The sequence below is a fragment of the Alligator sinensis genome, unplaced genomic scaffold (genome assembly GCF_000455745.1).
Source record: "Alligator sinensis unplaced genomic scaffold, ASM45574v1 scaffold12_1, whole genome shotgun sequence".
NCBI classification, from domain to species: domain Eukaryota; kingdom Metazoa; phylum Chordata; order Crocodylia; family Alligatoridae; genus Alligator; species Alligator sinensis.
The window spans coordinates 2,671,269-2,698,811 of record NW_005841973.1 but is presented as its reverse complement, the minus strand read 5'-3'; the positions used below and the strand labels follow the sequence as shown (position 1 = coordinate 2,698,811).

The following is a 27,543-nucleotide window of genomic DNA, read 5'->3' as shown; positions in this document are numbered from 1 at the left end:
AAGGCAATCGGCTTGCGGTCCGATTCGCTGCGCAAGGGGACGTGCAAGTCACTCTTTTTTTAAGTGCAAACATCTCCATGTAATAGAGAGGCAGGGTATACCGATCTGGAGGGAGAGCGCTGCGCTCTAATACCGTGGTTCTCAACCGGTTCACACTCAAGACACCCCTCGCTAGGCTCCTGGCACTCTTGGACTACACACAAAAAAGTGCAATTCTTCTGCTGTAAAGACCTGAGAAAGTCCGTCGCAGGGCAGAGCGTTTGGACGTGCTGGATTCCTATTTGAAATCCCTGGGTTTATCTCGTCGGTGTTTGCACACCTCATAGTGCTAACATTGGGATGGAGAAGGATCTAATGGCACCCCAGGGTGCTGCGGCACCCTGGTTGAGAATCACTGGTCTTAGGAGAGAAAAAGGCACGACTGCCTCTTAATCTACTGCCTTGATAATCAGATAGCAACAGCTCTCTTCAGCTGCGTTAAGTTAATGCAGGGTTTTTTTGTAATTCCAGCGGTTTTAGACGCCAGGTGCAGGTTTTAGCCGACAGAAAATGTCCTCCTAGCACCAAAGAGTTCTCTGGCCACCGCAAAAGCAGGGGCATGTTGCTAATATAATAAGTGCAGGTCATGCTAAGAACTATTTCCAGCAATACGAGATAAGAAAGCAAGCTGGCAGTTTCAGAAGCCAACGCTGGCTTACAGCATAACACGTCTAACCAGCTGCATTTAAAAGGGGAAGCACAAAGACAAACACAGCCCAAACGTCGGGCTCAGTTTGAAAGAAACAGCATCGAAGAGGAACACAAGCGCCTGCTTCGGCGAGGAGCCTTGGCAGCACGCTGCACAGTGGTGGCTAGTCTCACGCCGGTTGGATCAGGCCTCCCCCTGTGTTTACAAGAGCTCTGCAAATTTAGGGCACCGCGTGACTGTGTGGGAGAGTTTCCACCCCTTTCTGGAAAGCGCCCCAGTGGGAGCAGCTCCAGAGCAAGCGCTCCCAAGCAGCGTTCAGTCCCGGACGGAGCCAGGGAATCTCGCAGGCTCGAGACCCTGCAAAAAGACTGAGTGCAGGACCTACCATGATAGGGGCAATCCTCTTCCTATTACCCTGTCCTTCCTCCTTCCCTCCCACACCTCACATCCTTTTCTCCCATGATCCCCACTTCGATGCAACTGCAGACGTGCCCCACTCGTGGGTTATCTTCTGCCAGTCCTGCCACCTGCCATCATGCACCCGTGGTCATCTTCCTCCTACGTCTTCCCCCTGTCCCTTCCAGCAGGCTCCCCTCCCAGTGCACGAAGCAACCCAGGATGTCTCCAAGTACCCTGATCACCTCCAACCTGCCCCTCCCGTCCCTCATCTTACCCAGCGATCCCCAACATCACAGCGTCCCAGAACCGACAGAGGCCAGGTCTCCATTCACGCCGTGCTCCACATCCCATCCTCCCTTGCTCTACCCAGGGCTGGGTTTTTTGGGCTTGGATTAGAAGTCCTCGGAGGTATGTGCAGCACCGTGCGCGTGCATATACACAGGGGAGACTCCAAGTTATTGGTACCTGCCTGGTAGGGGATGCAGGGCTGTGCACGGACTGAAGGGGAAGCTAAATCATCCCTTCTCTACCCAAGCTCTTAGGTGGGGTCTTAGCACGACCGCTCCATCCAGGCCGGTGCTTGTAGACAGGGCTCAGCCCCACCAGCATCACCCAGGCTGGCAGCGAGAGACCGAACAGGCCGGATGGTGACCTCCTGCCTCCTCCCCAGACCTGGCCCATGCGGCAATGCAAGTTGACAGCAAAGATGCAACCGCGGGGGTCCGTGGGGAAGAGGATGGGGAGGAAAGCACAGAGCCCACGATGAAGAGGAAAGGTTAATCCCTTGCAGTCTAGAGCTCCCTGCTACGGCCTGGAAGGCAGCATCGTTTGCTGTGCCCTCCTTCCCCCAAAAACCGCCTGCAAACTTTCCAAGGGCAAAGTGCTGCCTACAGCACCGGGGAATGGGAGTTTAGGATCAACCTTGCTCCACAACAGCCCATGTCTACGCTTGTGGGCCGGACCCAGACCCCGTCCTGCAGCAGGGTCTGCCGTGGGGGACGCTGCTGGCATTTGCTCCCTAGTCCTTGCTAGCGTGGGACTGCAAAAACACAGCCCTGTGAAAACCTGGCTCCCATAGAAGCTTTGCAGCTCAGAAACTTGTTAAAGCCACTTCAAAGGCCCGTCGCTGCCCTGACACGGGGGCCGGCCGGTCCCACGGCCCTGCACAGGGAGGGAGCAAGGCATTCAGAAAGTGCAGCCCTGGAGCCTGGCCAAGCAGCCAGGGTCACAGCCACAAGCATCGCCCATGCAGTCTCTTCGATGCGACGGTCTACCTGTGCCAGCAAACGCTGGCCTGAGCGTGCTCGCTGGAGGGACTGGCCTCTTTGGCGGAGGTAACCTGCAGGTCCCTGTGTTGGCTGCCTGCACGGTTCCCACCACCATCCCCTAAGCAAAGGGGGTTTGGAGAAAAAAATGCTCTGCCTCCAATGATTTCCCTTGCAGATTTTGCTTGCAATGCATGGCGTGGGGGGCAAGGGAGCAGGTGGTGGCAGGAAGAGGGCTGGGGAACCATAGGAAGCACCTCCATATTTCCAACCTGCTGCAGCTTGAGCTATTGCTCCTAGTCCCGTCTCGTGCAGCCGCAGAGAAAAGCCCGGCTCCAGCCCCTCTGTAATCACCCATCAGGTATTTGATGACTTATCAAAGCTCTTGTCCTAGCCCCGTTGCGCTTGCTCTGATATCATGCGGTGCTCGCAGGCGGTTACTGGGAGCAGAGTCGAGCGTCCGACAAAGGAAAACACCTGGCACCAGAACAAGTGCGCTGAAGCTGTCGAGTCCGGGAACCGAGGCTGCGGGAGGATGCTGAGGGACCAGTTTTCCCTCCAGGTCAGCGCCTGGCTCTCTGCCACCTTGGAGGCGCACGAATGACCTAGATAAAGAAGGCCAGAGAAAGGAGCACGAGGCTCATCATCACGCTGGGAGCGTGATGCCTGCAGATCAATGCTTTCCCCTTGCAGCCAGGCCGTCGGCTGACATCCGGGATGCCAAATCGCGGTCCTGCGATACCTTCCAGGGAACGACGGACCCTGTCAACAGCCGAGACAGAACAGCAAAGCAGGACAAGCGGGCCTCTTTCCTGACCTCATGGGTGAATTAGGGCCAACCGCTTCCCTCCGTGCCTCAGTTTCCCCCAGCTACAAAACAAGGGCTCCATCAATCTCACTGGAGTACAGAGAGGACTCGGGTGACCTGCAAGATCTTGGAAAGGTCTGGATGAATATTTAGACAACACACTGAAGGTCTGATTTTAGGGGCTGAGCACCTGCATCTCAGACCCTTCATCACAGTATGCAGAAACCAAGGGATGGGACATAAAAGTCCTCCAGCAACGTGACCATGAGGAGCTGCAAGGCGGTGCAACCCCTCATCTCCAGGTGCACCCCCTTGACTGTCTTTATGGGGGAGCTGCCGGTTCAACACAAAAGCCACAAACCACGTGTGCTGCTCCCGACACCGCCCTTTGAGGGTTGTCACCGCTCCTCGCCCCAGGAACTCAGTCTCACGGCTCCCTTCTCAGCATCCCTAATGCTGCTGGAGTGTGCATCCAGCCCCCCGTGCAAAAGGGCTCTTACAACGAGAAAAAGAAAAAAGAAAGGCATTGAGCACCCGCCTTCGCTCTCCTCATTAACCGATGATGAAGGTTGGGCAGGTTTCTCAGACTGAGGAATTCAGATCTCGGCTGTGTCAGGCATCCCCAGCAAGAGAAGGGCAAGCATCAGAGCAAAGTAAATGAGTCTGAAGAAAAAAAAAATAGAGATGCACACACATGCACTTTTGGGTCACTTAACACCCAAGTCGTCCCAGGTCTAATCAGTTCCTGGAGAAGGAGAAAGTCTGCTCAAGACTCAGTATATCCTCTCTCAAACCAGCCCAGACTACGTATCCCTGGGGTGGGGGTGCATACACACAGAGGGAAAATATATTGGGATATAGATATATCGCTATATCTCCATCTATGTACAGGTATAGGTATCTATATCCCCATTCTGCCCCTGGAATAGCTACTGCAGGGGAAGAGAGAAGACAAAGGTAAAACAGCTCAAACCCTGTTTCTAAGAAGCCTCTTCGAAGGCACCTTGAAGCTGCCTGAGAGGCACCATCCCCAAACCCACGATCTTAGGAAATATTTGCACCCCGTCAGTGTTATCACATCCAGCACGGACGGGGAATACGATGCTCTGACAAAGGAGAAAGATGGCACGGCCCCTGCCACCCCCCAGGGACATCAGGGCTCAGCCTCCTTGCATCTGCCGTGGGACAAGTCTGCCCTTCTACTCCGGACCACTGGCCACGACAGAGGCAGTCCTAAAAAAGTTTGTAGGGTCCCGCGGGACCCCCAGCCGGGGCTGCTCGCCCGGCTGCTGCCAGGGCCCTGGAGCACCCTCCCCATCTGCTCCAGCTCTGCCCTTGGCAGCCGCACGCTGGCCGCCGGCTCTTGCTTCTCGGGCCTGCAAGCCACTTTGTCTGCAACACGTGATGCTTGCACAGAGCTGCTGGAGACGGGCTGGAGCCTCCCAGCGATGGAAAATCCCCGTGCGAGTCATCACCCTCAGCTGTTTTTACCGTGCAGCTGGCAGGGCCCTCGCCGGCCCAGAATAGCAGGCTCACGAGGCAGCTGGTGCTTGCACAGAGACTGCTCTTCTCATTGCTCTGGGGGGACGTTTCTGAGGAGGGGGGCTCCCAGGTGTCAGCTGCAGGCATCTTCCCTATCACAGCAAGCGCCGGGCACGGGAGCGGTGGGGGCTTTGTCCAGCGCAGATGGAGAAACTGAGGCTGCCTCGAGTATTGTCCGAGCCTCCACACACTTGCTCTTTCACTTTTTAAACCTATGTTATAAACTTAAAAAACAAAGTCTCACGCACGCACACACATTTCCCCCTGCTATCTTCTTAGCATCCTTAATTACAAGACCAAAGCTTCCGGGTTTTCTCTCACCTACTAGGGTCTAATGATTTTGAGGGTAAAAAAAAAAAAAAAACCACCCCAAAAACACAACTTTAAGCTTAATTTCTGTAAGTGCTATTAACTCTTCTGCACCTAAGCCCCTTCCAAAAAAATACACACGTGCCAGAGACCCATTTGGAAACCGTTTTTTCCCTTGCCACCCGGCACTGCAACTGCAAGGGAAGGAAAACCAACCAGATCTCCTGGAAGCCTGCAACAGGAGCCCACAAAAGACAAAGTCCTGGGATGCAGAGAGGAAGGGAGCTGGTTCCCCACCACCTAATGATGCCCGATTTCTGGGGAGGCATCGAGGGGCTGGTTCAGAGGCAACTCGTGCATCACCGGCAGGGCGACGTGCCTTTTACAGGAGCAACCAGGAGCAGACCAGCCAGACTTGTTCAGAGGGGGGAAAAAAAAATTTAAAAAGCATGGGATGGAAAAACCACCTCAGCAAGTTACTTATTTTACGGGCTGGTTTCAGGCAATGTTATTCCAATGTGGGCAAGTTTTTCCAGCCTGCGGGTTTATTTCGTTTCGGTTTAAAAGCCCACGTGTTGTAAGCCAAGCTCCTTGTGCTCCCGAGAGCCTGGGAGGAATATAAATAGAGGCGGCCTCACAGCACAGCCTGCTCCCGGCAGATAGGAGAATAATGGAGATAATGCCAGGCGGAAAGTGGTTTTCCTCCCTGACCGGTCCTTCGCGAACGGCTTACACAGGATCGTTTCTGAGGGCGTTAGATGGATTCAGACATGCTCCGATCCGACGGCCCGGATGCAGCTCTCTGAATGCCCCGCGGCTCTTTGCTCCCGAACGGCACGCAGCGCCTGGGGCCGGCTGAGGCCGCAGGACGGCGAAGCGATGGACACGGCAGCCGGACCCTCCATTGCAAGGGGCCGCGCTGGAAGTGCTGCTGTACTCTGGGGAAACAAATTGGGTGAGAGCTAGCAGAAGAGGCTCTCCCCATCCCGCCCAGCCAGGATTGTGGGTTTTGAGGTTAAGGCTCACCTTTTTTTTTTTTGCAAGCGAACAAGGGCAAGAGACCCCGCGCTCTCAGCAGCCAGCCCAGGGCTGCAGGTTTGGGGGCGTTCACACTCCCACTTCCAGAGCCGAATCTGGGGCTCCCTTGCACTGCCCCAGTCCTACACCCAAACCCCAGACGGGGGTTTTGTCTCCTGCATCTGAAGGGCCAGACTGTGGCAGGGCCAGGCATCCCGTGCAGGATGCTGACCTCCCTACAGCACGGCTGAGCAAATGCTGCAGAGCTACGCCAGCCGGGGCCAATGCTCTGCAGAATGGCTCAGGTCAGGGGCTTTCAGGCCCAGAAGGGGACGTGCCACAACTTCTGTGCATGCAGCTATTTCCCCAGCACCCAAAAAACCCACCGGGAAACACCCGCGGTGCACTGGCTCCACCTGTGCCCAGGTGCCGAGGGACCGGAGCATCTAACCTATAGGTTGGGCAATGCATGAGCTGTACGGGGCTACGACTGGGCCTGGGCCCCTCGGACAGAAGCACATCTGGATATCGGTCCCTTTACCACCAGGACGCTGCTGCCCCGGGCAGGCGAAAGCCATCAGCGGGAGGAAGCAGAACAAGGCACTGCCCCTTCTTTTACTTGAGAACCAGCCACAAATTAAGGAAGCGGCACCCGTCCCGAGGGACGCTGCTGGGGGTAGCAGCTGCCAACAGACAAGGACGGTCCAGCTCCGGAGCTATCCAATTATGGTCTCCTACAACAGAGATGCAAAATCCCCACTCGGGGAGGGGAAGCAGAGGCTGGGTAGGGTCAGGGGTCCTCCAGGCCTCGAGACCCAAATCTTCATTGTGCGCTCGTCATGCAACCACATCTTTGGCTCAAGCAACACCACTTCCTCCATTTGCCTTAGAAAGCTACTGCCCTGCTGACGAGGCCGGGGGTTATCCCCGCGTGTCCCCGCCAGAGCAGAAGTAGCCGGGGAAGTGGGATTATTCTGTATAGGAAGGAACTGGGCAAAAAGGTCCGTTTTGGGCCAAAAATAGAGTGAGTTAACATTTTGCTCCCCTCGAGGGACACATTTGCAGCAAGGGACTCTGAACTGCAGCAGGCGATGCCCTGCTAGCAGGGACAGCTGGTGCCACTGGACCCGGGCAGAGTACGCTGGATCAGACCATGCCTACTAACCAGTGACTGGGGGCAGGTGTGGATGCATCCAATGCTGGGGAGTTACACAAGAAGGGGGCGACCAGGAAAGATTTCACTGGGGCTTTTCCATGGGGCTGAGTGTAAAGAGGTAACGGAGGGGGTGCAACGAGCAGCCCCCCGGACTGGATGTCTTCCTGCAGCGTGCAGAGCAGCTTACACCGTGGGTGAAAACCCCTGCCCTTTGCAGCTTTGGACCAGCGTCAGCAGATGCTCCCATAGCTGCCACGGCAGTTTTCCTCCACCCTACACCCACAGTGCCAAGCCCTGCATGCAAAGGGGTGGGAAGGTCAGGATGAAGGAGGAATGACTTACCGGTCCACATCCCCTAACCTTATGGTAGACACCAACCTGCTCCCTGAGCTGCAGAAGAGACCGCAGAGCTCCTGCCACCCCAGGAAAGGCCAGGCTACTGGCATTTTGCACGTCCCCTGAGCCGGTGTGATAGGAGGCACTGTGCCCAGCTGCCGTGCAAGACACTTAGATCGGCACAACATGGAAAGGAGCCTTTGTTAAGAGGAATCCCCGAGTGCAGTTGATATCTGGGAGGCGATACTTAATTAACCCAATTGTAATGGGAGAGCAGGTGCTGGGACACACAGCAGGCAGGGCGAGATCCTGGCTTGCCCAATGCTCGTCTGGTCCTTATCAGTCCCGCGCCAGGCATTGTTGCCGGACAACAGCAGAGAATGGAAGAGACCAAAAAAAGCCCCAACACTTCCAACCCATTGTAAAAAACAATGCACTGAATAAGCAGGGGGGGTTGCCAGCTTTTCTGGCCGCTGCCGATATAGGAAAGGACCAGATTAAGTGTTTCCAGCTGTTGCAATGGAAGGACATAAGCAGAGCTTTAGCCTCCTCCGTTTTGCCCATGGCGCGGCGCAGAACGTGGCTGGTATTTGGGGCTCTGCCTCGCAGCTGCACATCTGGAGCAGCGATGTCGGGATCTGCGTGCCAGCGGCTGCCTCTGAACATGTATGCGACGGCCCAGAGTCCCCTATTCCCGAGCAAGAAGTTTTGCTTAGTAGCTCCGACATGCATCTGAGCCCCACAGGGAATACGGAGCCCGATCATCCACCCCACGGAGGGGAAAACTTCTGGCCTTTCTCAATACCATTCCCCCTGCAGCAGAAGGTTTCCCAGCCAGCTGAGCCAAGGGTCCTGCCTCTCTGTGCACTCCAAGGGGGGAAAAAAACAGACTTGGGTTTATCCCATTTGCCCCAGGCTGCAGCTCAGCAGCACAGCAGCCTGAATGGCAATTAAATCAAATTAGCCCCAACTGTCCCAGGCAACCAAGTGTCATCTCGGACACTTAAAAGTGGGAAAATGGGCTTGAACCTCTGTAGGATCTCAGAAGAAAAGCTCTGTCCCCAGAGCAATATCCCAGGTCTGTTTTTAGCTCAAACCCGGAGCAGGCGGCCAGACCGCTGCAGCAGCGCTGCAGGAAGGCATGGGAGCCGTGTACAGTCTGCAGCAGCAGCCTTACATAATGAAGGAGAAGAAGAGATTAGCGTTCAAAGCACTGCACCGCACAAGCATGCAAAGCATGCGAAGCATTCGGACCTTAATGACTGCAAGGAGGGAAGGCATCTAGGAGGGGAGCGCTGGCTGCTCAGATACCAGCTGAGCACGAATCCTGCGGCCCGCACACGGGACAGCGGTGCTTATGCGGACAGGCAAAGTCGAGTCATTTTTTAGCCAAGTGTCGACGGGACCGTACGACACGCCGCTTTCTGGTTACACTGCTCGGCTAGGAAGCAGTCCATGGGCGTAGGCGCACGCCCCATTGTTCATTCATCCCATCAGCACATACTGTAACCAGCTCCGGGCTGTAAATCACGCACGCGGCACGCCACGGCCACCTGACCGAGACCAGCTGACCGGCGCGCAGGTCGGAGCTAGCAACAGCTGTGGAGCAGGGCCGTGGCCTGCAGCCCGGGAGGAAATGCCTTAATTATTCTCTTTCATGAACGCCTCCCTTTGGCTGCCTTTCCAGCTAAAATGGGATCGGCCGCACGCATGCCGTTCCTCTCTATCGGACCGACGGGGCCAGTCCAAAGGCCTCAGAGGAGATGCACATAGGGAGAGCAATGCCTTGCAAGCTCATCCTCCAAACAGAAGACAATTTAGGTCCCGATCCAAAGCCAAGGAACAAACCTGCCCAGTGCAGTGTCCATCTCCCTGTTGGTGCAATGGCAAAAGCTAGTTTGAAAACCAGTTAAACCTGCCACAAAGCCCTCCACAAAATAAATACCGGCCATCCGTAAGTTGCCACGCTCAGCATTGCCGACATCTTCCCTCCTGCCCCTCAACAGGAGAGCTGAGGGCTAGAAGCAACCCAGCATCGTACCGGGAATGCAGCCTGCGAAAAAGACAGGTGGCGGATGGACTCAAACGGGACAGAAATTGCCCCTCTTGTTCCTGCCGGTCTGTGCACATTAACCCGAAAGCAGCAGCAAGACACTAGAGCCGACAGGGCATTTTAATTTTAGTCGAAGTTAAGGTGTCCCATGGAAGTCCCTGCCTCTGCAGGAAGGCTAACGAGTCTGAATTCAGCATTCGCCAGAAACCTGTCTACATTAGGGTTTACCAGGGGGAAGAGTGACCAGCACAAGAGGTCAGGAAACTTTCCCCACCCCTCTAAAGCATCAAGTATTAGACACCAAGGCAGGACCCTCAGCTGGCAGGGATTACCCATTTCTCAGCAAGGCAGCTAGAGTTCAACCCAAATAGAGGGTGGGAAACTCATGTCACTCATGGACAGGTCTGACCCATTGGAGAGATGAGCTCAGATGAGTCAGGCAGGAAGGGGGCATGTTTAAGCTGCTCTCAGTAACCGGCTGCTTTTGGAAAACCAAGGTAATTTTGCTGCCGAGTAGACACGTCCAGGACGGCCACGCACAGATGGCTCCTGCCCGCCAGGAGAATGGTTCCTGAAAGCAGGAGTTTCTATATGAGACGTGGGCTGCTTGCAAGAAGCTGGCATGCAGCAATAACGAGCCTGACGGACAACCGCGCTGTGCAGAGCCCGACGGCACTCGGCCAAAGCTGACGTCAGCTGGGCGCAGACTCCCTGCACATCGCAGAGAGGATTCTGGGTGGCGCGTCCCGGTTCGCTGCTCCTTCACGTTCGTATCCTAGACGGGACGCCCGTTCGCACCCTAGACGGGACGCAGAAGTCTTGCACGCAGGGAACGTGGACGAGCTGGAACGAAGGAGACCCCTGCATCCTCAACAGCCCTCTCCCATAGGAGATAACTTATAATTACCAACCAGGCTATGTCCCCCTCCCCACAAGAACTCTGCCTCATTCAGTGCACAGGATGAACCCGGCAGACCAATATGCCGTCAGGGTTTTGGCCTGGCACCCAGGTGCTTCACAGACATGAGTTTTTGCAAAGAGAGAGAACCGTGTCCTTTGCTCCACTGCTCTACCCCATCCCCAGGGCTGGTTCAAACACGCCAGACAAGGCAGGGCCCTTCTGAAAAGGACCCATGAGCCTGTCTTCATTGGAGACTGAGCTGATGCTGTTCCCAGCTTTCCAGGGCTGGGGTTAAGGGGCGTCTTCGCAGCCCACTTGTAAGAGAGAAAGCTTAAGAAAGAAATCCGATGTGGCATCACCACAGGGTTGCCAAGCATGGCCCCAAACATTATATCCCCCCCAAGAACCTCCGCCAGCTCAGTCAAGGGAGTAGCCGACAGCAGCAGTAGGTTGTCATCCTCTATAAAAATGAACAACAGCAGGCAGAGATCTTACACATGCACACACCTCCAGCTGGTTTCCTGCAGAAAGCCAAGGAGTGGCAAGAATGTGTGCACAAACGGCGGACAGTCGAGTGGAGGGCAATAGAAATGGTTGGGGTGCTGAGGGAACTGGGCTGATTGAGTCTGCAGAAGAGCAGACCGAGGGGGATTGAATAGCAGCCTTCACCTCCCTGCAGGGGGGCTGCAAAGAGGATGGAGCTGGGCTGTTCTCAGTGGGGGCAGGTCCTGCTCGGACTAGAGCTCCCCTCCGACCATCCTCGTCTATGATTCAAACTGGAGATCTTGGCTCCCTTCGGGCTCTGGAGGGAGGGGGCTCTAGCCGGCAGAGGTCTGCTTGTCCTCCCAGGCTACCAAACCTGGCACCTTCTTCCCCATCCCGGTTGTTTCCTCGGGCCTCTTGTACGGAGAAGGGGACTCTGGAAAGGAACATGTCTAGTCGCAGCCCTCTGGCACCGCAGACCCTTCTCCCAGGCCATCACCCAACCCATCCCTCCCCTCCCCTCCCCGGCACTTTCTCTCCAGTAGCAGCCTCCTCCACTCCTCACTTCTCCAGTTTCCCTGCCCTCGAACCCCAGGTCTCTGCCACACACTTCCGCTCTCCATGCCCCATTTCACCCCCAGCCTCCTGGTCCAGGCAGCTCAGCCTCTTCGTCTCACTTCCATCCCTTCCCTTGGTCCTGTATTTGTCCCTTCCGAATCCAAATCGGACAGCTCTTCCTCTGGGCTGCCTTGGCACAACCAGAGGGCTCAGGAGACCCTGTCCCCTACCTAACCTCCATGCCAGCGCCCAGCACGGGAACTGGGGAGAACGTGGCATCACCTCCTACCCCGGGCTGGGTGGAGCGTGGCCACTACCCTGCTCCACGTCACAGCCAGCCACGACGGCAATAACCTTTTCCTCCTATGGTCTGCCTTCCAAAAATAAAGCAGGTGTTTTATTTGGGTGCGTGTTTTATGCAAGAAAATATCTGCGTGCCAGGTGAGAAGGAGAGAGCTAATGCACAGCACCGTGCGAGACGGACGCTGGGGAGCAGAGGGACCGAGAGATGTGCTGGGCTCTGCCCCAGCCCCAAGCCCAGGCAGGACACGCAGCTGCGGGGACGCTGCCTCAGTTTCCTAAACCATAAGGTGCAGCCAGCCCCACTTCACAAGCTAATGCCCGAGACAGGGAAGGGACCTTCTAGATGAGCCCAGCCCAAAGGAGGAGGACAGAGACTGTCCTTGCTGTCTCACTGCAGGGTCAGCAGCTGCCTGAGCCAGCACTGCCCAAGACCTCTAGTGCCAGCTGCTCCCACGGGGGAAAGATAGCCACACCTGGCCTTGCCGGCCACCATCAACTCAAGAAGCCGCTTGCAGAGCTAAGGGACTGCGTCCAAGTAGGCAAATGTTTAATGCTTAACTTTCCAGAGTAATGGGTCCACAGAGCCTCACCATGGGATGGGCAGACAGCCAAGGAGAGGGGCTTCCTCCCTGTCAGCAGGCGACTCCTCCAAATCCACCTCCTAGCAGGTTGCAGACCCAGGCAACAGGGTGCCTTTGTGCTGGGGAAGAAGCCTTAAGAGCATCGGGATTGCATGCAAGGTGCCCCAGCCCCAGAGGGTTGCCCCCACGGGTACAGGCCCATGAACGTCATGCTGATAGCAGACAGAAGAAAGGTCTTTAGCGCAGGCTGGACAAATGCTCGGTCCGAGATGGCTTACCGAGGGCTGAGCCTATGGGGCTGCATGGCCCCATTCCCCCTGGGATTCCCCTCCAAGGCTTCCACGCACTTTCCCCTGCTGCCTCCAACTCACCTCGCCACCAGTGTTTCTCCCATTAAACACCCTGCTCACTGTCAAACTAATACTGCAAAGGGAACTGCTGCCATGGAGGCGTGCTCCCGAACCCCGCCAGCCCCGTGCTAGGGCTGGGTGCTTTCCCTGCTGCTGCTACAGATCAGCAAGGGGGGGAAAGACCCCTGGGTGTACCCGCAGCTTCCCTCTCCCGGCTTCACGCCTGCTACTGCAAGGGGCACAGCTTTCATCCAGAGGCCGTCGGCAGGACGCGGGCATTTGTCAGCAGAGGCATCCAGGCCCTGCAAAGATGTAGGTCAGTGGATTGGATTGTCCTTGGCAGGAGAAGGAGCCGGATGCCACCGTGATGAGCAAAGCCCTGCTCCTCGATAAACAGCCACTGCCAGGGCTCTCCGGCCGTCACGGGCAGCAAACCAACACGGCTCAGATGACAAGGTACAGTTGCCAGCCCCGAGGCATCCCATCAGCTCAGCACCAGAGCCACCACACTGCACCGGCATGTCCCCAAACGGGAGACCCCCTCTCCCTTGCCCCCCACAAGGACTTTAATACAGTCCCCTCTACTGACACATGGGATCTCTGCTATCGTAGAGGAGACCGAGCATGGGTTCAATGCCACGTCCTGGCACTGAACACTCCTACGTGGGCCTGCCACACCCGTGGGGACTTGTGTCGGATGAGAAGACCGAGGGGGATTGAATAGCAGCCTTTGACTCCATGCAGGGTGTTGCAAAGAGGATGGAGCTGGGCTGTTCTCAGTGGGGGCAGATGGCAGAAGGAGCAATGGGCTCAAGCTGCAGCAAGGGAAGTTGAGGTTGGATATTAGGAAAAACTCTCTCATGAGGAGGGTGGTGAAGCACTGGAACAGGCTCCCCAGAGAGGTGGTGGCATCTCCATCCTTGGAGGTGTTGAAGACCCAGGTAGACAAAGCCTTGTCTGGGATGATGTAGTTGGGGCTGGTCCTGCTTGGAGCAGGGGGTTGCACTAGATGTGACCCCCTGACCTCCCTCCCAACCCTCCTTTTTTAGGATCCTATATTTGAAACTGTCTCTAACCACCTGAAGGTCAATAATAGAGAGGATGGAGATGGACTTTTCCCTGTGGCCGAAGGTGACAGGATTGGACCATCAGCCTCAGCCTGCAGCCGAGGAAATGGAGGTTGGAGATGAGGAAGAACCTCTCTCACTTTGAAAGCGGTTTAAAACATTGAACAGGCTACCGAGAGTCTCCATCCCTTAACGTTTCAAGAGCAGATTACACGCAGGGGGATGGCTGAGTCGAGGATGATTCGCCCTGTAGCGGGGCCTGGACCGGACGCCCTGCGAGGTCGTTCCAGCCTGAGGATCAGAGGTGATGCTTTAAGGAGTATATACATAGAGTATGCTTTAAGGAGTATACATATAGAGTATGGAGCATTTCTGTTCACACACAAGAGCATCGGAGGAGTATCTGGGCTTCATCCAAGTGTCTCTCCCAGGCCAAGGACACCATGGGGTGATATACCTCCTGCTCTGTAGGAGCACTGGTCCCTTGGGATGCCTCTTTTGGAGGCATCTAGAGCAAGGGCTCCAGGGTGGGTCAACCCCGGCTGGCAGAGGGATGCGATGGCAGTGACCCCTAATCTCTGGCTATGAAGCAGGACAGCTGAATGAATCCTCCCCAATCCCGTCGTAGGCATTTCTCCTCATCTAGCCTCCTGCCGCTCTCAAAGTTTGTGGGACCAATGCATCCCTGCCGTGCCCCTTCTTCCCCAGGTAGCACGGGGCTGTTCCTAGCCAGCTCCGAGGTCTAAATGGTCCTCTTTCCAGGGGCCAGAAGCCTCCTGTTTGCTTTAGCAGCCCTGAAGACTTCCCCAAGGCTCAGATGAAGGGACAGAGCAGGAAAGCCCCTTCCAGCAAGCCATGCCACAAGAGACAACGATCATCAAACAGTGCATTGGAGAGGCCAGGGACCGGAGATCAAGGGAACGGCCCCGACATGCTGAGAGCTGGAGCATGCAATTAAGCCTGGAACAGCCTTCGCATTGTCTGCCTGCCCCTTGCTCACACAGAGCTTACCAAAGCCAAAGTGCCCCCTTCAACGGACGAGGAGAGGACTATGTCCATCCCCAAAGCATGCACCCAGCCCGGGGTACCGTGATCCAGCACCCACCGCTGCCAGTGCCGTGGTACGAGCAGCCCCGCACCCAACTAGCTCTGCTCATTTCTCAAGGCTTCTTACAGCGGCTCTTGAAAACAGCAGGAGCTACATGGTTTCCTGGCTCCTAATAGCAGCCCTCTGACAGCTGCAATCAAAAGGGAGTTCACTTCAGCCCAGAGCACGCAGATCCAGTCCCTTACCACACGGCTGCCCAGAAGGCAAGTCTCGAAGCAGACGGTCGGGTTGAAACATGCAGCATGCTTAAGCAGTTTATCCCCTTAACTGAGGTGCAGAGAACCGATGAGGGTGGCATTTAAAGCCAGCGATGGCACAGGCAGACTGGGGAGGGGGCAGGCAGCACGGCAGCGGATAATGCAGGGAGCAGACCAGGCTGTGGGCATAGAGCAGGGAGCAGAAAGCAGAGCAGGCAGGGAAAAGAGAGCAGGGAGCAGAGCAGCACAAGCAGGGGAGAGGGATTGGAGTGGCACTTGGGGAGGCCGGGGGGCTTAGTTTCTGGCATGCCTGCCGAAAAGCTTGGCCCCCCATGTTTTCACTGATACACAGTCAATTGGGACGGGCGCCCCTTTATGCAGAAAAGTGCATGGAACGGATAGGTGTGCAAGGGGAGCGCACCTGGGAATTAGCTGAGCCAGCTGGATGAGGCCCACAGCTGACACAAGCGCTGCATCGCACGCCCACAGACCAGTCCGTGCTTTTCCAGCCCAAACAGACCGTCAGCTCCACGCAGGCCGGGCTCTTGGCATGGACGCGCTTTGCAAAGATAACGCAGCAAGTCTCTGCCTAGAGCTAGCAGCCGGGCAGAGGATCCCCGCAGCATCGGGGATTGCAGAAGCCAAGCTCTGGTGGGAGCCCAGCGACAGGCGTGCAAGCAAAACCCGCTCCTGCGGGGTCTTCGGAGAGCCCAAAATGGAACGCAGATGAAGAGCCCCAATTCTGTCAGAGATCCCTGCCTCCCCTGATGCAAGCAGCCGCCGGAGTCGTGCGAAAAGAAGATCAAAGAACCTCCCACAACTGTTTGCTTAGTGCCTCTGATGTGCACAAATCGCTCAGACGGCCCAGTCAGCCCTCGGTCCCCACTGCCAAGCAGGATCGATGCCTCGGGACGAGACCCGGAAGCATCACCCTCTATTCCAGGGGGGGAAACTGAGGCAGGGGGTAATCACACGTCTTGTTCAAGGTTGCGTGCCGTACGTCTGAAACAGGAACTTGGGCTTCCTAACTCCCAGCCACGTGCCGGAGCCAGGGCAGCAGGACACACAAATGGCAACGTGCCTGCAAATCCCCAGGGCCGGAGGGGGCCGACCCTAGGCAAAGGATGCACCCGCAGGCCCCCAGCTGCAGAAGGGGCTTCGGCATCGACGGGGCGCGGCACCGAAGTTGCTCACGGTCCGAGGGGCTTGCCACGCAGGCTTTAAAGGGGCCACGGGCATCTGCAGTGTATCTGCGGCTGCTCAGGGGAGGGTTCAGTAAGGTCTGAGGAGCAATTTAGAGGGGAATGGAAAAAATGCAAACGCAGCCCTAAGGGGACCTGACAGCACAGCTACCCTGCCCGCAGAAGAGGGTCTGACTTTCAGGCCCCTACTGCACATTACCTGTACGGCGCAATGACCTGGTAAATCGTGCAATACCTTTAGAGCAGCCTCAAGTGCAAAGTAACCGTCATGCAGTTAACTGGGTAACCGTGCAAAAAAAAGGAGAGTGGCCTCAAGTGCAGACCATAAAAAATGACTATCGAACTATAAAAAGAGCCAACTAGCTACAAAGGCAGTGCTTGAAAATGTGTAACAAGTCTGTAGCTGGTTTCTATCCAACTTTAATTGAGCATGTAGTTGCACACAAGGATGCCCACCATCCAGGGAGAGGGAGCTGGGCCAAGAGGTCTCTGCACTGCAATGATGGGAGCAGAAAACAAGATAGTTTTAAGATCGCCACGTGCAAACGATGCCTGGCTCCGAATTAAACATACCGACTCTAGGGGACTCTAGGGGCCCCCACTCATTCAAAGTCAAGGACAACATGATTCCCTCTCTGGGCAGCAGCCTCCAAAGAGGCTATACTTCCAATTTTGTACTGCACCATGCACCGCAGTGCAGGGATAAGACAGGATTTCCACCCTTCCCCCAGCTGCCGGCTCAGCCTGATCCATGATCCAGACTGCAAGCAAATGAACGCAAGGTGCAGGCACTGTATGTAGAGGCATGCAGGCTGCGCCGCCCTGAAGCCATACGGGTCCCTGCCCGGTGATGCCTGTGCTGCCAGAAGGGCTGGTGCAGGGGCAGCACGGCTTCTGCCCTGCATCAGTGCTGCCCGAGGCACCGGGGAGGGACTGCCCACAGGGAGAGGAAGCAGAAGCTGCGGTGGTGCAGGGAGGAAGCGAGGCCGTGCCCTGGCCTCCGCCCCAGACCGTACAACGATACCATCCCCACATGCAACACTGCAGGGTGTTTAGGGCACTGCCACCTGACAGGCAGGACAAGGTCCCCAGCCCTGCAGCAACCAGCCCAGCATCTCTAGCTAAGGATCCCTCCCTGTTTTCCAAGCAAGCACAGCCCTCGCCGTGCCCTGATGCGTGCCGATTTGCCTGTCTATTCACCGCAGGATGGAAGAAGCCACGACTGCCTTTTAAGACGGTGTCAGATCCAGGGGCGTTCAATGCTGATCCCCCGTGGGAGCATGGCAGCCCTGCACTGGGCCTGCACTCTCCCCATCCGTGCGCCAAGGAGAAACCCTTCCCAGGTGACCGGTACCAAAGCGCCCGAGTCTACGGCCCGAGAGCAGGACAACGCAAGGCTGTTTCCCGCAGCACCTGCCGCGTTTCGCACCGTCCCAAGGTCGCAGGGTTTGCAGCATCTGGCAGCTGAGCCCGCGCCCCGGTCACGTTCCAGCCGGGCGATGGGAGAGGAAAGCAGGGCTGAAAAACAACCAGGCAGGCCAGACAGGAACAAAGCAAGGTCACAGCAGGCAGCGAGCAAGGCTGAATGCCTGATTAGAGCCGGCCCAGCTTCGGGAGCAGGGAACGGGGACACTGGGGCGGCAGGAGGGACCGGTTTTGCCGACGTGCAGTGGGGAGATGGGTGCTCACCCTGCCACGGGACAAGGGGGTGGCTCGGGGTTGGAGGAGGACGGGCAGGGGATGCCAAGTGGGGAAGTTGTTCAGCCCCGACAGATTCCTGGCTAACAGCAGCGATGACGTGGCGGGTCTCAGTCCAGGCTGCGACCGGCAAAAAGGCACCCTTTACGGGGCTTTGCAAAGCCCCCACGGCATGGCTGCAGAGAGCACGGGCTCGTCTCGGACGCGAGAACGAGACGAGCCAAGCGGGACCGAGAAGCCCTGCGCCAGCCCCACCTCCACCCACGGGGCCGGCTGGCTAATCAGGGGTTTCGACACAGCCAGACGCTTCCTGGCTTGGGCAAGCCCCCGTGAAAAATAACCCCCTCCGGTGCCTTCGAGGCAGAGGCTTCGGCACCGCCCAAGCTGGGAGTGAAGCAAACGGGATGCAGAATAGGGAGCGGCAACGGCCGGTTTCCCAAGCGCGGAGCTGCGCCGGGGTGGGGGAAGCCGCAAGCCGTCAGCGCCGGCAGGGGAGCAGAGCTAGGTCTGGTTCCCGGGAAGACCAGGCCCCCGGGGCCGTGCCAGCACGCTGGTTGAGTGGGAGATGGGTTTGGAAAGTTTGCTTTCCACCCCGCCGGCCCCAGCCTGCCCTGCAAAGACTATGGTGCTTCCCTCCAGCCATGTGCTCCCCCCTATCCAGAGTGGAGGAAACCGAGGCCACGAGGATAAGCTGGCTCACCTGGAGGCTATACCAGGCCAAGTGATCCTGCTTTCCCCTGCCCGTGGCAGGTTTCACGTGCATGTCGCCACTCCAGCCACGGGCCATGCACCCTGCAATCGTGCTGGGGGTCGGTAGCAAGGGGGGGTGGGATGCTCTGAAGAGTCCCCGGTGCTGAGGGATCTTATTCCTAGAAACCCCATGTGCCGAGCTGGGCGATTCCTCCTAAGCCTGGCCACTGAAAGGGGTCAGAGGTTGCATCTTGTGGGGGGGAAAAAAAAAAAGAGGGATGCAGTCCACTCCTGGTGGGACACCAAAAGCACCACAGAGGCAGGAGTGGCCCGAGGAGGGAAGATGAGCTAGAACTGCCCATAGGAAAGAGCTACAAAGGCCGAGGATGAGCTGAGACCTTCCTCCAGCGAGGGGGGCAGGCGGCCGGGGTGGACACGAGACCCTGGCTGGTGGGACCTGCATGGGGAAGGATGGCAGAGCCATCTGACAGGAGGGACCGAAGCACACCTGGCTGCTGGTGACTCCTCCGGGAAGGGGCTTGAAGATGGAGACAGCTCGTGCAACCCCACTTGTAACCAAACGGGCCACGTGCACTCGTGGCCAGCGCTGCGCCGGGCTGGAATCGGAGCCTGCACGAGCCCCCGTGCAAGAGGCGTGCGGTCCTGACCCATCTACGTCCCTCCTCCCTGCAACAGCCGGGCACGAGCCCCTCTCGCACGCTGCCTCCCACCGCACTGGAATAACCTGCCCCGACGGCAGGTTTGGGAGACAAACCTCAGCCCATTACCAGGCCCGGATCAAGCAACGGAGCTCCGTGTGGTTGCAATCAGGGGGACTTTTTGGGTGCTTTTCTCCACCATTTTTTGGTGAGCTTTTCAACCCCAGGCTGCTTTGATGCCCAACCTTTACTAAATTAACCAAGCACTGAGCCAAAAACTTGGGAAAGAAAGTTGGTTTATATGAACTTTGCCAGGGAACCTAATCCGCGTATAAAATGAACTTTTCCAAACAGGAGATTTTACCACCTTCAAATCTCCTATGAAATATGAACTTTCATTTCTACCCAGGAGAACTTTGTCAATCTTTTCTCCGATGCCTCATGAAGGGTGTTTGTGCCCGAAAGTTTGCAATTCAAGAATATTTTTTGCAAAAATCTAGCTGGTCCCAATGCTGGACCTTTTCCTGCCGACTCTGTGAGTCGTCTCCCTTCCCTCTCCAGCCACTTTGGTTTTTCTCCCTCCCTTTTCAATGGCAGGGAAACGTGCACGGAGCCAGCAGAGCTGCTCTGCCCCATCCCGAGAAACCCGCCGGGTTATTTAACCGCGGGCTCTCGGCTGCAGAGAGATTGAAGGCTGCTCGACCGCAGGCTGCAGGAAGCGGTTGTTGCCCCACTTGTCGATGGGCACCGAGCAGGAGGAAGGAGCTGTGCAGAAATGGGGGCCCCTTAGCCCTTCTTAACCCTGAGGATCCCACACTAGCCCAGCTCCCACAGTGGGACTGCAAGGCTGGCAAGACCCGCCTCCTGGAGTCACGTGATGGCAGGGAATCCTCCTGTCTCCTGTGTTCATCGCCATCCTCGTTGCATCGGGACATCCGTCAAATCCCCCCCAGTCTCCTCTTCTGCAAACTCAACCACCCCAACACTTCCAATCTTTCCTCACGAGACTCATTTTCCAGGCCTCTAAATCACTTCTGTCGCTCTCCGCTGGACTCTTTCCAATTTGCCTGGGCCTTTCTTGCAGTGCAATAGCCAAAACTGGACGCACCAGTGGGGCTGAACAGAGTGGAAAACTCCCTTCCTGTGACTTGTATACCATTATATATTATTATACCCCAGCATGATTTTTTTTTTTTTTTTTTTTAACATGACATGGGTGACGCCTAGTTGGCTCGCGAGCCATTATAATCCCCAGCCCTAACCGCCGGGAAGAAAAGCTTGAGACCCTGACATCTAAAGGGTTAAAGAAACAGCCCCTACAAAAACCTTAAGATTGGGAGGAAAAATTCTTCCAAGCCACTCATTCCCTCCCGGCAACCCAGACCAAACTCAACCACTGACTGCCTGAAACTGGGGGTACTGGAGAGCCGGACACGCTTCAAAACACCAGTCGATTGATTCGCTGAAAGCTGAAATGCAGCCAGCTCTGGGGGGGAGCATGGCAGGCAGGCCCTTGTGCTCAAGGGCTCCTAGCAAAATGTCCTGCTGCTGAAACATCTCCGAACAACCAGGCTCTCTTGGGGCCTTTGAATGCAACATGGGGGGTGCACGAACCCTGCAGAAACCTCAGCTGGCAGCGCCGCTGCAATCCCAAGCAGGGGCTTACTTCTCGCCACCTCAACCACACATGCGGGGACCGGGGGGGCTTCTGGAGAGCAGCCCTCCACTCCCCCAGCACGCTTGGCTTCATCACCTTCCCTCCTTAGGGCCGGGTCCCAGCACAGCAATGCTCACGGAGGAGCCACGTACCTGCAGCAGCTTCTGCACCAGATGCACGCTGCAAACTCCCTGCCTTTTCCACGGGGATGGTGCATGCACACCACGGCTGCGAGGGGACCACGCCAGCCCCGGAGCCGTGCAAGGCAGCCCCCACAGTCTAGGAAGCGACCTCCCGCAGACAGGAGGGATAGCTCAGGAAGACAAGCACATCCAGCAGGGACACTGGCTCCAGGTGGAAATTTTTAGGCATTATAGGTTCGCATTTTCTGACACAAAAAGGTCTTGAACCCAATAGGGTACGGGGCTCTTTACAATCTAGTCGCTGGCCAGGGACCTGCTGCTAGATACAAGCCATTATGACCGAACGACATTCAATATAAGCGCCCCAACCGGTCCTCAGCAACACCCCCTGACCACCAGCTTCAAAGGAGTTGGTTTCTCAAAGCACAGGGAGATGCAAGGTAAAATTCAGACAGAAATAACACGACTGGGAACTCTGAAGGAAGAGTTTGATACCCGGCCAAAAAGCCATGGCTCCTCGATCAATACAAGGACCACTTTAGCCAGCAGCCCGTCCGCAGCAAAATGAAGGCAGCAATTAGAAATACAAAGGCGATAGAGAAAATGGGACAATGGAAACTGCGATCGATCTAGGGCTTGGGCAGAGAATTGATAAGGGAAGGGACCCAGGAACAGAAAGTCTGTAGCCTGAAGAGCAAAAGGGAGGGTGATTAAATATACTTGGAAGGAGACAATCCTAGCATTACTAGATGGAGAGGGTAAAACGGCTAATGAGACACAAAAGGCTCAATGACTATTTCCATTGCACATTAGGAACGACTAGGATGACGTGCTTGCATCGCATAAACCTGAAGTAAGTGCTTTTTGTGGTCCATAATTAAAGAGGATGACCAGTCTCTCCTAGGGATAAGATGCTTAAAAAAAAAAAAAAAAAAAAATCAGAAGACCCACATACATCTACAACCAAGAATCCTTATATAATTGGCGGAGATCTTTGCATGGTTGGTTTTAGTGTTTCATAAATCCTGGGAGACTCCAGAAGGCAGGAGGAGGGCGAGAAGTGCATCGCTGTTTAAAAAGCACAAGCATAACGAGCCAGGCCGTTCCAAACGAGGTAAGTCGATAGCAATCCTGGGCTAAACAGGCGAGTCGACTGACGGAGAGCATGCAGCTATGAACACCCTTCAACCCAGGACTACAGAAAATAGGTTTCAACCAAATTTCATTCTCGGGGATTACAAACCCAGCTGATGAACCATGCAGACGCAACGGCCCTGGTAAGGCCTGTCCCTTGGTATCACAATTCCTGCCGGTGACAAGGAAAAGCTTTGCTCCGTGTCGGCGCGGCACGTGTTACATGGATTATGAATGTCAGTGGGGAATCCCCGGGCTTCTAAAAGGCAGGGTACGCAGGGAGGATGCTGATCCCCGCTGTCTTCAGCAACATCAGGACAGGGCTTACAAGCCAAGTAGTAAGCAAGACCCACTCAAGCATCCTGTTAAACACAACCAACAGCCGTGTTTCTGCATCCAGGAACGAGGTCCGCAAGCCGTCCCTGCAGCCTGGGGGCCGGTACCCAGGAAAGCACCGACTCAGGAGGGATGCAGGGGTTGCAGCACCTTAACCGGAGTCCCGTGGATGCACCAAAAGGGAGCGGGAGCAGAAAGGAGACCGGACCCAAGTTTCGCTGAAAAGTTAAACCCTGGGACAAGTCATCAGCAGAGACCGTGAATATCTGCATCGCCGGGGAGTTTTTGGAGCAGGCTGGACATACAGTCAGGAATGACCTGCTAAAGGTGGTCCTGCCTGGGGCAGGGGATGGAGCAGAGGACCTCTCACAGTCCCTTCCGGCCCCATTTTCTGCAAGTCTATAGCCCCGAAGGCAAACAGCAGGAGATGCATGCACGGGTCTCAGGGAGGCCTGGTACGTACCTCGGACGAGGAGATCACCTCCCACAGTTATCCGCAAAGACTAAGCTGGGGTGTGACCCATCTCCAAAACCTTGAAAGCCATTTCAGCTGCTCTGCAGAGGACCCCAGTGAACCACTAACCCCCCGCCAGACTTTTATTACTTTGCACCATTTCATACCAACGCACTGGCTCCCAAGGGCCACGTGGACAATTCTGGCACAGCAAGCAGAAGAAGGGCAAACAGGGGCTTGGAGATGCGTCATAGACCACATCCTGCTCACAACCACTGGAGACTCTCCCATGCTTTCTGGTATAGGCGTCTACACGTGTTAACCCCACGGGTGTGAGACCTCCCAAAGCCGTGTGTGCAGCTTGGGGCAGCCCCAGCTGAGAGGCCCAAAAACATAACTGCTTCTGTCCCGTACCATTCAGAGACCTAGGTTTCTCTTATAAAACAGAAGAAAATAGATGATGATAATACTATTTTTAATCATAAAAAATATGTATTAATACTAGTAAGATCATACTAATAATGCTGATTATATTATTATTCATGACAATAAACAGGAAAACCAGTGAAAGATAAATGCTCAGCTACGCAGGAATTTAATTTAGGTGGGTTTTGGGGGGGACCCAGCTTCGGTCAGCTGCATTTACAGTCACTCGGTGCCACAATATGAACTCGGTCAAAACGCCAACATCTCTCCACGCCGCCCAAGAAACACAACCGAGTCAAACACCAACAGTGCGAAGACTGCGGTGCCGAAATATCCCTGTGACACCATCAATGCCAGCTTGGCACCGCCGGTGCCATCAGGTAGCACATCAATGGCAGCTTCCGTCCAAGGCAGGGAGCGGAGCCAGAAGGAAACTCCATCCGCTGTCAGTAGCTGGGGAAGCACGCTCTCGCTGACAGCAGCACCTCGAGACCTCCAAATCAGGGTGAATGGCGCTGCAAATGTGCAAAAAAATGCCCCCCAAAATGGCTCAGCCTTAAGGCTTCATCCCCCCCTTCCAGCTGGCCTCCACTTGGGCAAGACGTTAGCCATGCACTTAAGCTTGAATTAGGCAGTAAGCCCCTTAATGAGGTCTCTTTTGAGCTCCTCTCTCCTCCCAACACCGCCCACAAGCAAGACCAGAGGAACCCACCCTTCTTCCCTTTTTTTAAGCATCCCCATGTCTTCCTCCAGGGCTGCCCACATTAGGCCAGCAAAAAGTCCACAATGGCCAGCTGAGCCGTGACAAACAGGAACTGGCTGGAGTCACGCTACATTATATATATCACACAATTAAATAGTTAATCGCACAACACAACTATCGTCGCACATGCAAAGCAACTATCACGCGATTTACCAGCCAACTGCACAATAAAGTGAGACCAGCCACGCTGCAAAGGAATGAGCACACCATAAAAATGGCTATCCAGCTACAAAGAGCCAACCAGCCATAAAAGACAGTGCTTGAAAAGGTGTAGTAGCTCTAGAGTGGTGCTCTGCATTTTCCAGTTTTTATTAAAAAAAAAAAATCCCGGGAATTTTTCTGGGTTTATCTTCCAAACGTAAAAACCGGGTTGAAATGCAGATAAAAGGAAGAAGAGAAAAGAAATCGGTTTATATCGGGGAAAATAATAATACGTTCCATGGTGGTGAGGGAGGGAGGGACTGGAGTAAGGCTGGGACCACCCGTCAGCCGTTCCCGGAGCTGCAGCAGGGAACGAAACGTGGGGAGCGGTCAGTGGGTGCGTGGGGCGGACCACAGCTTTTGCTGCTACGCGCCCCCCAGGAGGGCTGCGGAGCTGTGTCAGGCTCTTCCCAGGGGACGCATGCCCCCAGATCTGCACGCAGGACAAGAGCAGGCTGCCGTCTACCCCAAGCGCCAGGAACAGCCTGGTGCCACCGCTGACCCCAGCCAGCACCGGCAGCCTACTCTAATCCCGTGCACAGATCTGGGGGCACACGGCCCCCAGGAAATGCCTGACGCAGCTCCCCAGCCTGCAACCCTCCCGGGGGGCATGTAGCAGCAAGAGCTATGCCCTGTACCCACTGACAGCTCCCCCCGCTTTGCTCCCTGCTGCAGCCCCAGGAGCGGCCAATGCACAGCGCTGAGCCCCTCTCTCCTGCTGCAGCAGCCTGCTGCCGGGCTGCCCTGGTGCTTGGGGAAGTGGGGGGTGGCATGCGGCTGGACGCTGGGGGGGGGACCCGACCCTGACCTCAGCTCCAGCCCCTCTCACTGTGCCCGGGTTCGGAACCAGGAGCCCCACGCCCCTGGGCAGTGGCTCCAGCCCCGCGGGCCCGTGCAGAGCAACCAGGTGCAGCACCCACCTCAGGGAGTGGGAGTGGGAGTGGGCTGGGCTGTCCTGCCTGCCTCCCAGTGCTCAGGACAGGGTCGCAGCTGGAGCCGCCAGGTGCAGCTGGGACCTGCCTGGCCCAGGAATGATTCCCCTGACCCCTCCTGGGGTCAGAGCCAGGAGCCCTGTGCTCCAGCCACCCTTCCGACCTCCGCGTGGCCACCGTCCCTCCCCTTGCCCCCTGCTCCGCGTGCGGCTGCCGCCACCCCCACTTGTTTTTTACTAATTTACACTGAAAAATGGGTGTAAATCAGTAAAAACAGAATAACTTCAACAAAAAAATCCAGTAAAAACTGAAAATGCAGAACACTACTCTAGAGCTAGTTTCTATCCAGCTTTCATTTGACCATGTCACAGGGCCCACAGTGACATTTCCTGACCCCTTTAGCAAGGCCAGGCTGCATCTGTGTCTACCAGCAAGCCCCAGGCTTCCTTCCACCCCTGCCCCATGCTAAAGTGCTCGTGCCCGGCACAGTGGAGGGGCTCCCGGCTGCATGAAGGCAGGGGGCAGATGCGCCTCGACAGATTAAGATGCCTACGATACGAGGCTGAACTTCATTCCTTAGTCCCAGTTCCTGGTTCTCGGTTCCTTGGTCAAAGCTAATCTTTCCACAACGAAAAGCTGCTAGCAAGAAATTAGACGTGCTGCAGAGTGAGAATGCCATCAGAAAGGTATACGGGCTAATAAAGACATTGCATCACATCACATATCAAGCACATTGCTCTGAATAAGGAGCCCAGACCAGGCTGGGCTTATCAGACACACCAGAAACACTGAACCAGATTCAGCCTCTTGAGCAGCAGGAGCTCACTTCATCAGACATGCAGACGTTACCCGGTGCCTCCAGCCAAGCCCCAAGGGCGCTGCAGGGCTGGCGATGGGGGCAGACCCGCTTGCCACCCTTGCATCTCGTGGCCCAGCTGCAGGCAGACGCGGACCAGTGGTTTCCAACTCCTGGGCATCTGCAGACTATGTCCAGGAAAGCACCCACCCATACAATTCAAAGGGTGCCGTGCCTCCCTTCCAAATTTAGGGGTCTGCAAATGAAAACGAGGCTGGAAACCCCTGGCGCAGATGTTGCCGATGCCCGCGCTGCTCCGCCAGCCCTGGGGATGCACGAGGGGGAATAAACCAGGCAGGCAGGGGCCAGTCCAGGGGCCAGTCGGCCAACTTGGCAGCAAGCAGGATGCCGCCACCGCCTCCCCCGGCAGCCCAGGCCCCAGGTGGCACCCCAGACCGCCCCTTGCAGCGCTGCCCCCCTCGCCCCCATACTCACTGGTCCCGGTGGGTGCGTCCGGCCTGCAGCGCAGGCTCCAGGGGCAGGGTGGCGCGGCCCAGGAACTTGTCCATGCCCAGCAAGGCGCGGTGCATGACCGTGAGCACCAGCTCGCAGCTGCCCCCGCCCCAGTCCGGTGGCTCCAGCTCGAAGGCGCACTCCTCCGCGGCCCAGCGCGCCTGTCCCGCGCCACCCTCCGCGGCGCACGTGCTGTACTTCTCGCGGCCCAGCTGCAGCACGGCGTAGATGGGGCCGGCGCCCGCCTTGCTCCGCAAGCCCCGCGCCTGCAGCACGGTGACCTGGACGTGCGTGGGCAACCAGCGCAGCGAGTCCGGGGGCAGCTCCGACGCCCGCAGCAGGGACATGGCGAGGCGAGGCAGTGCCCAGCGGGGCTACGCAGCGTCGTGCCCGTGCAGTGCCAGGCCAAGCGGTGCGGTGCAGTGCAGTGCAATGCAGTGCAGTGCCCAGCAATGCAGTGCAATGCAAAAGGCGGGTCGATGCAGTGCCAGGCACTGTAATGCAGTGTCATGCACACCGCCAAGCAGTGCAATGCGGTGCAAAGCACAGCGCGGCCCCGGCCCCGGCCCCGCCCGCCGCGCTCTCCTCCCGCATTGCACAGCCCGGCTCCCCTTCCCCGCCCGCCGGAGCGTCAGCAAGGGCGAGCCCGAGCTCGGCCCCCTGGCGCGCTGCCCGCAGCCGATGCGTGTCCTTGCTGCACAGCCGTGCAACGGGAGGGTGCTGCCCGGGCACGCCTAGGCTGGACCCCAAGTCCTTGGGCTCACGCAAGTGCCCAGCTTGACCTGCATCCCCTCTGCCGGGAGATGCTGGCGACCCTT

The 27,543-nt window shown here is 56.6% G+C and overlaps 1 protein-coding gene across 1 annotated transcript in view; it reads right to left on the bottom strand.

Annotated features, from left to right (window-relative positions):
- The window catches only part of RAB11FIP5 (RAB11 family interacting protein 5), a 77,887-nt gene extending 50,585 nt beyond the window's left edge, over positions 1-27,302 (bottom strand). The window contains exon 1 of the mRNA XM_006020919.3: positions 26,708-27,302. Coding sequence (XP_006020981.1) covers positions 26,708-27,072 — 365 coding nt within the window. The 5' untranslated portion in view covers positions 27,073-27,302. The remainder of the gene's footprint in view (positions 1-26,707) is intronic.
- Between the last annotated feature and the right edge of the window lie 241 nt (positions 27,303-27,543).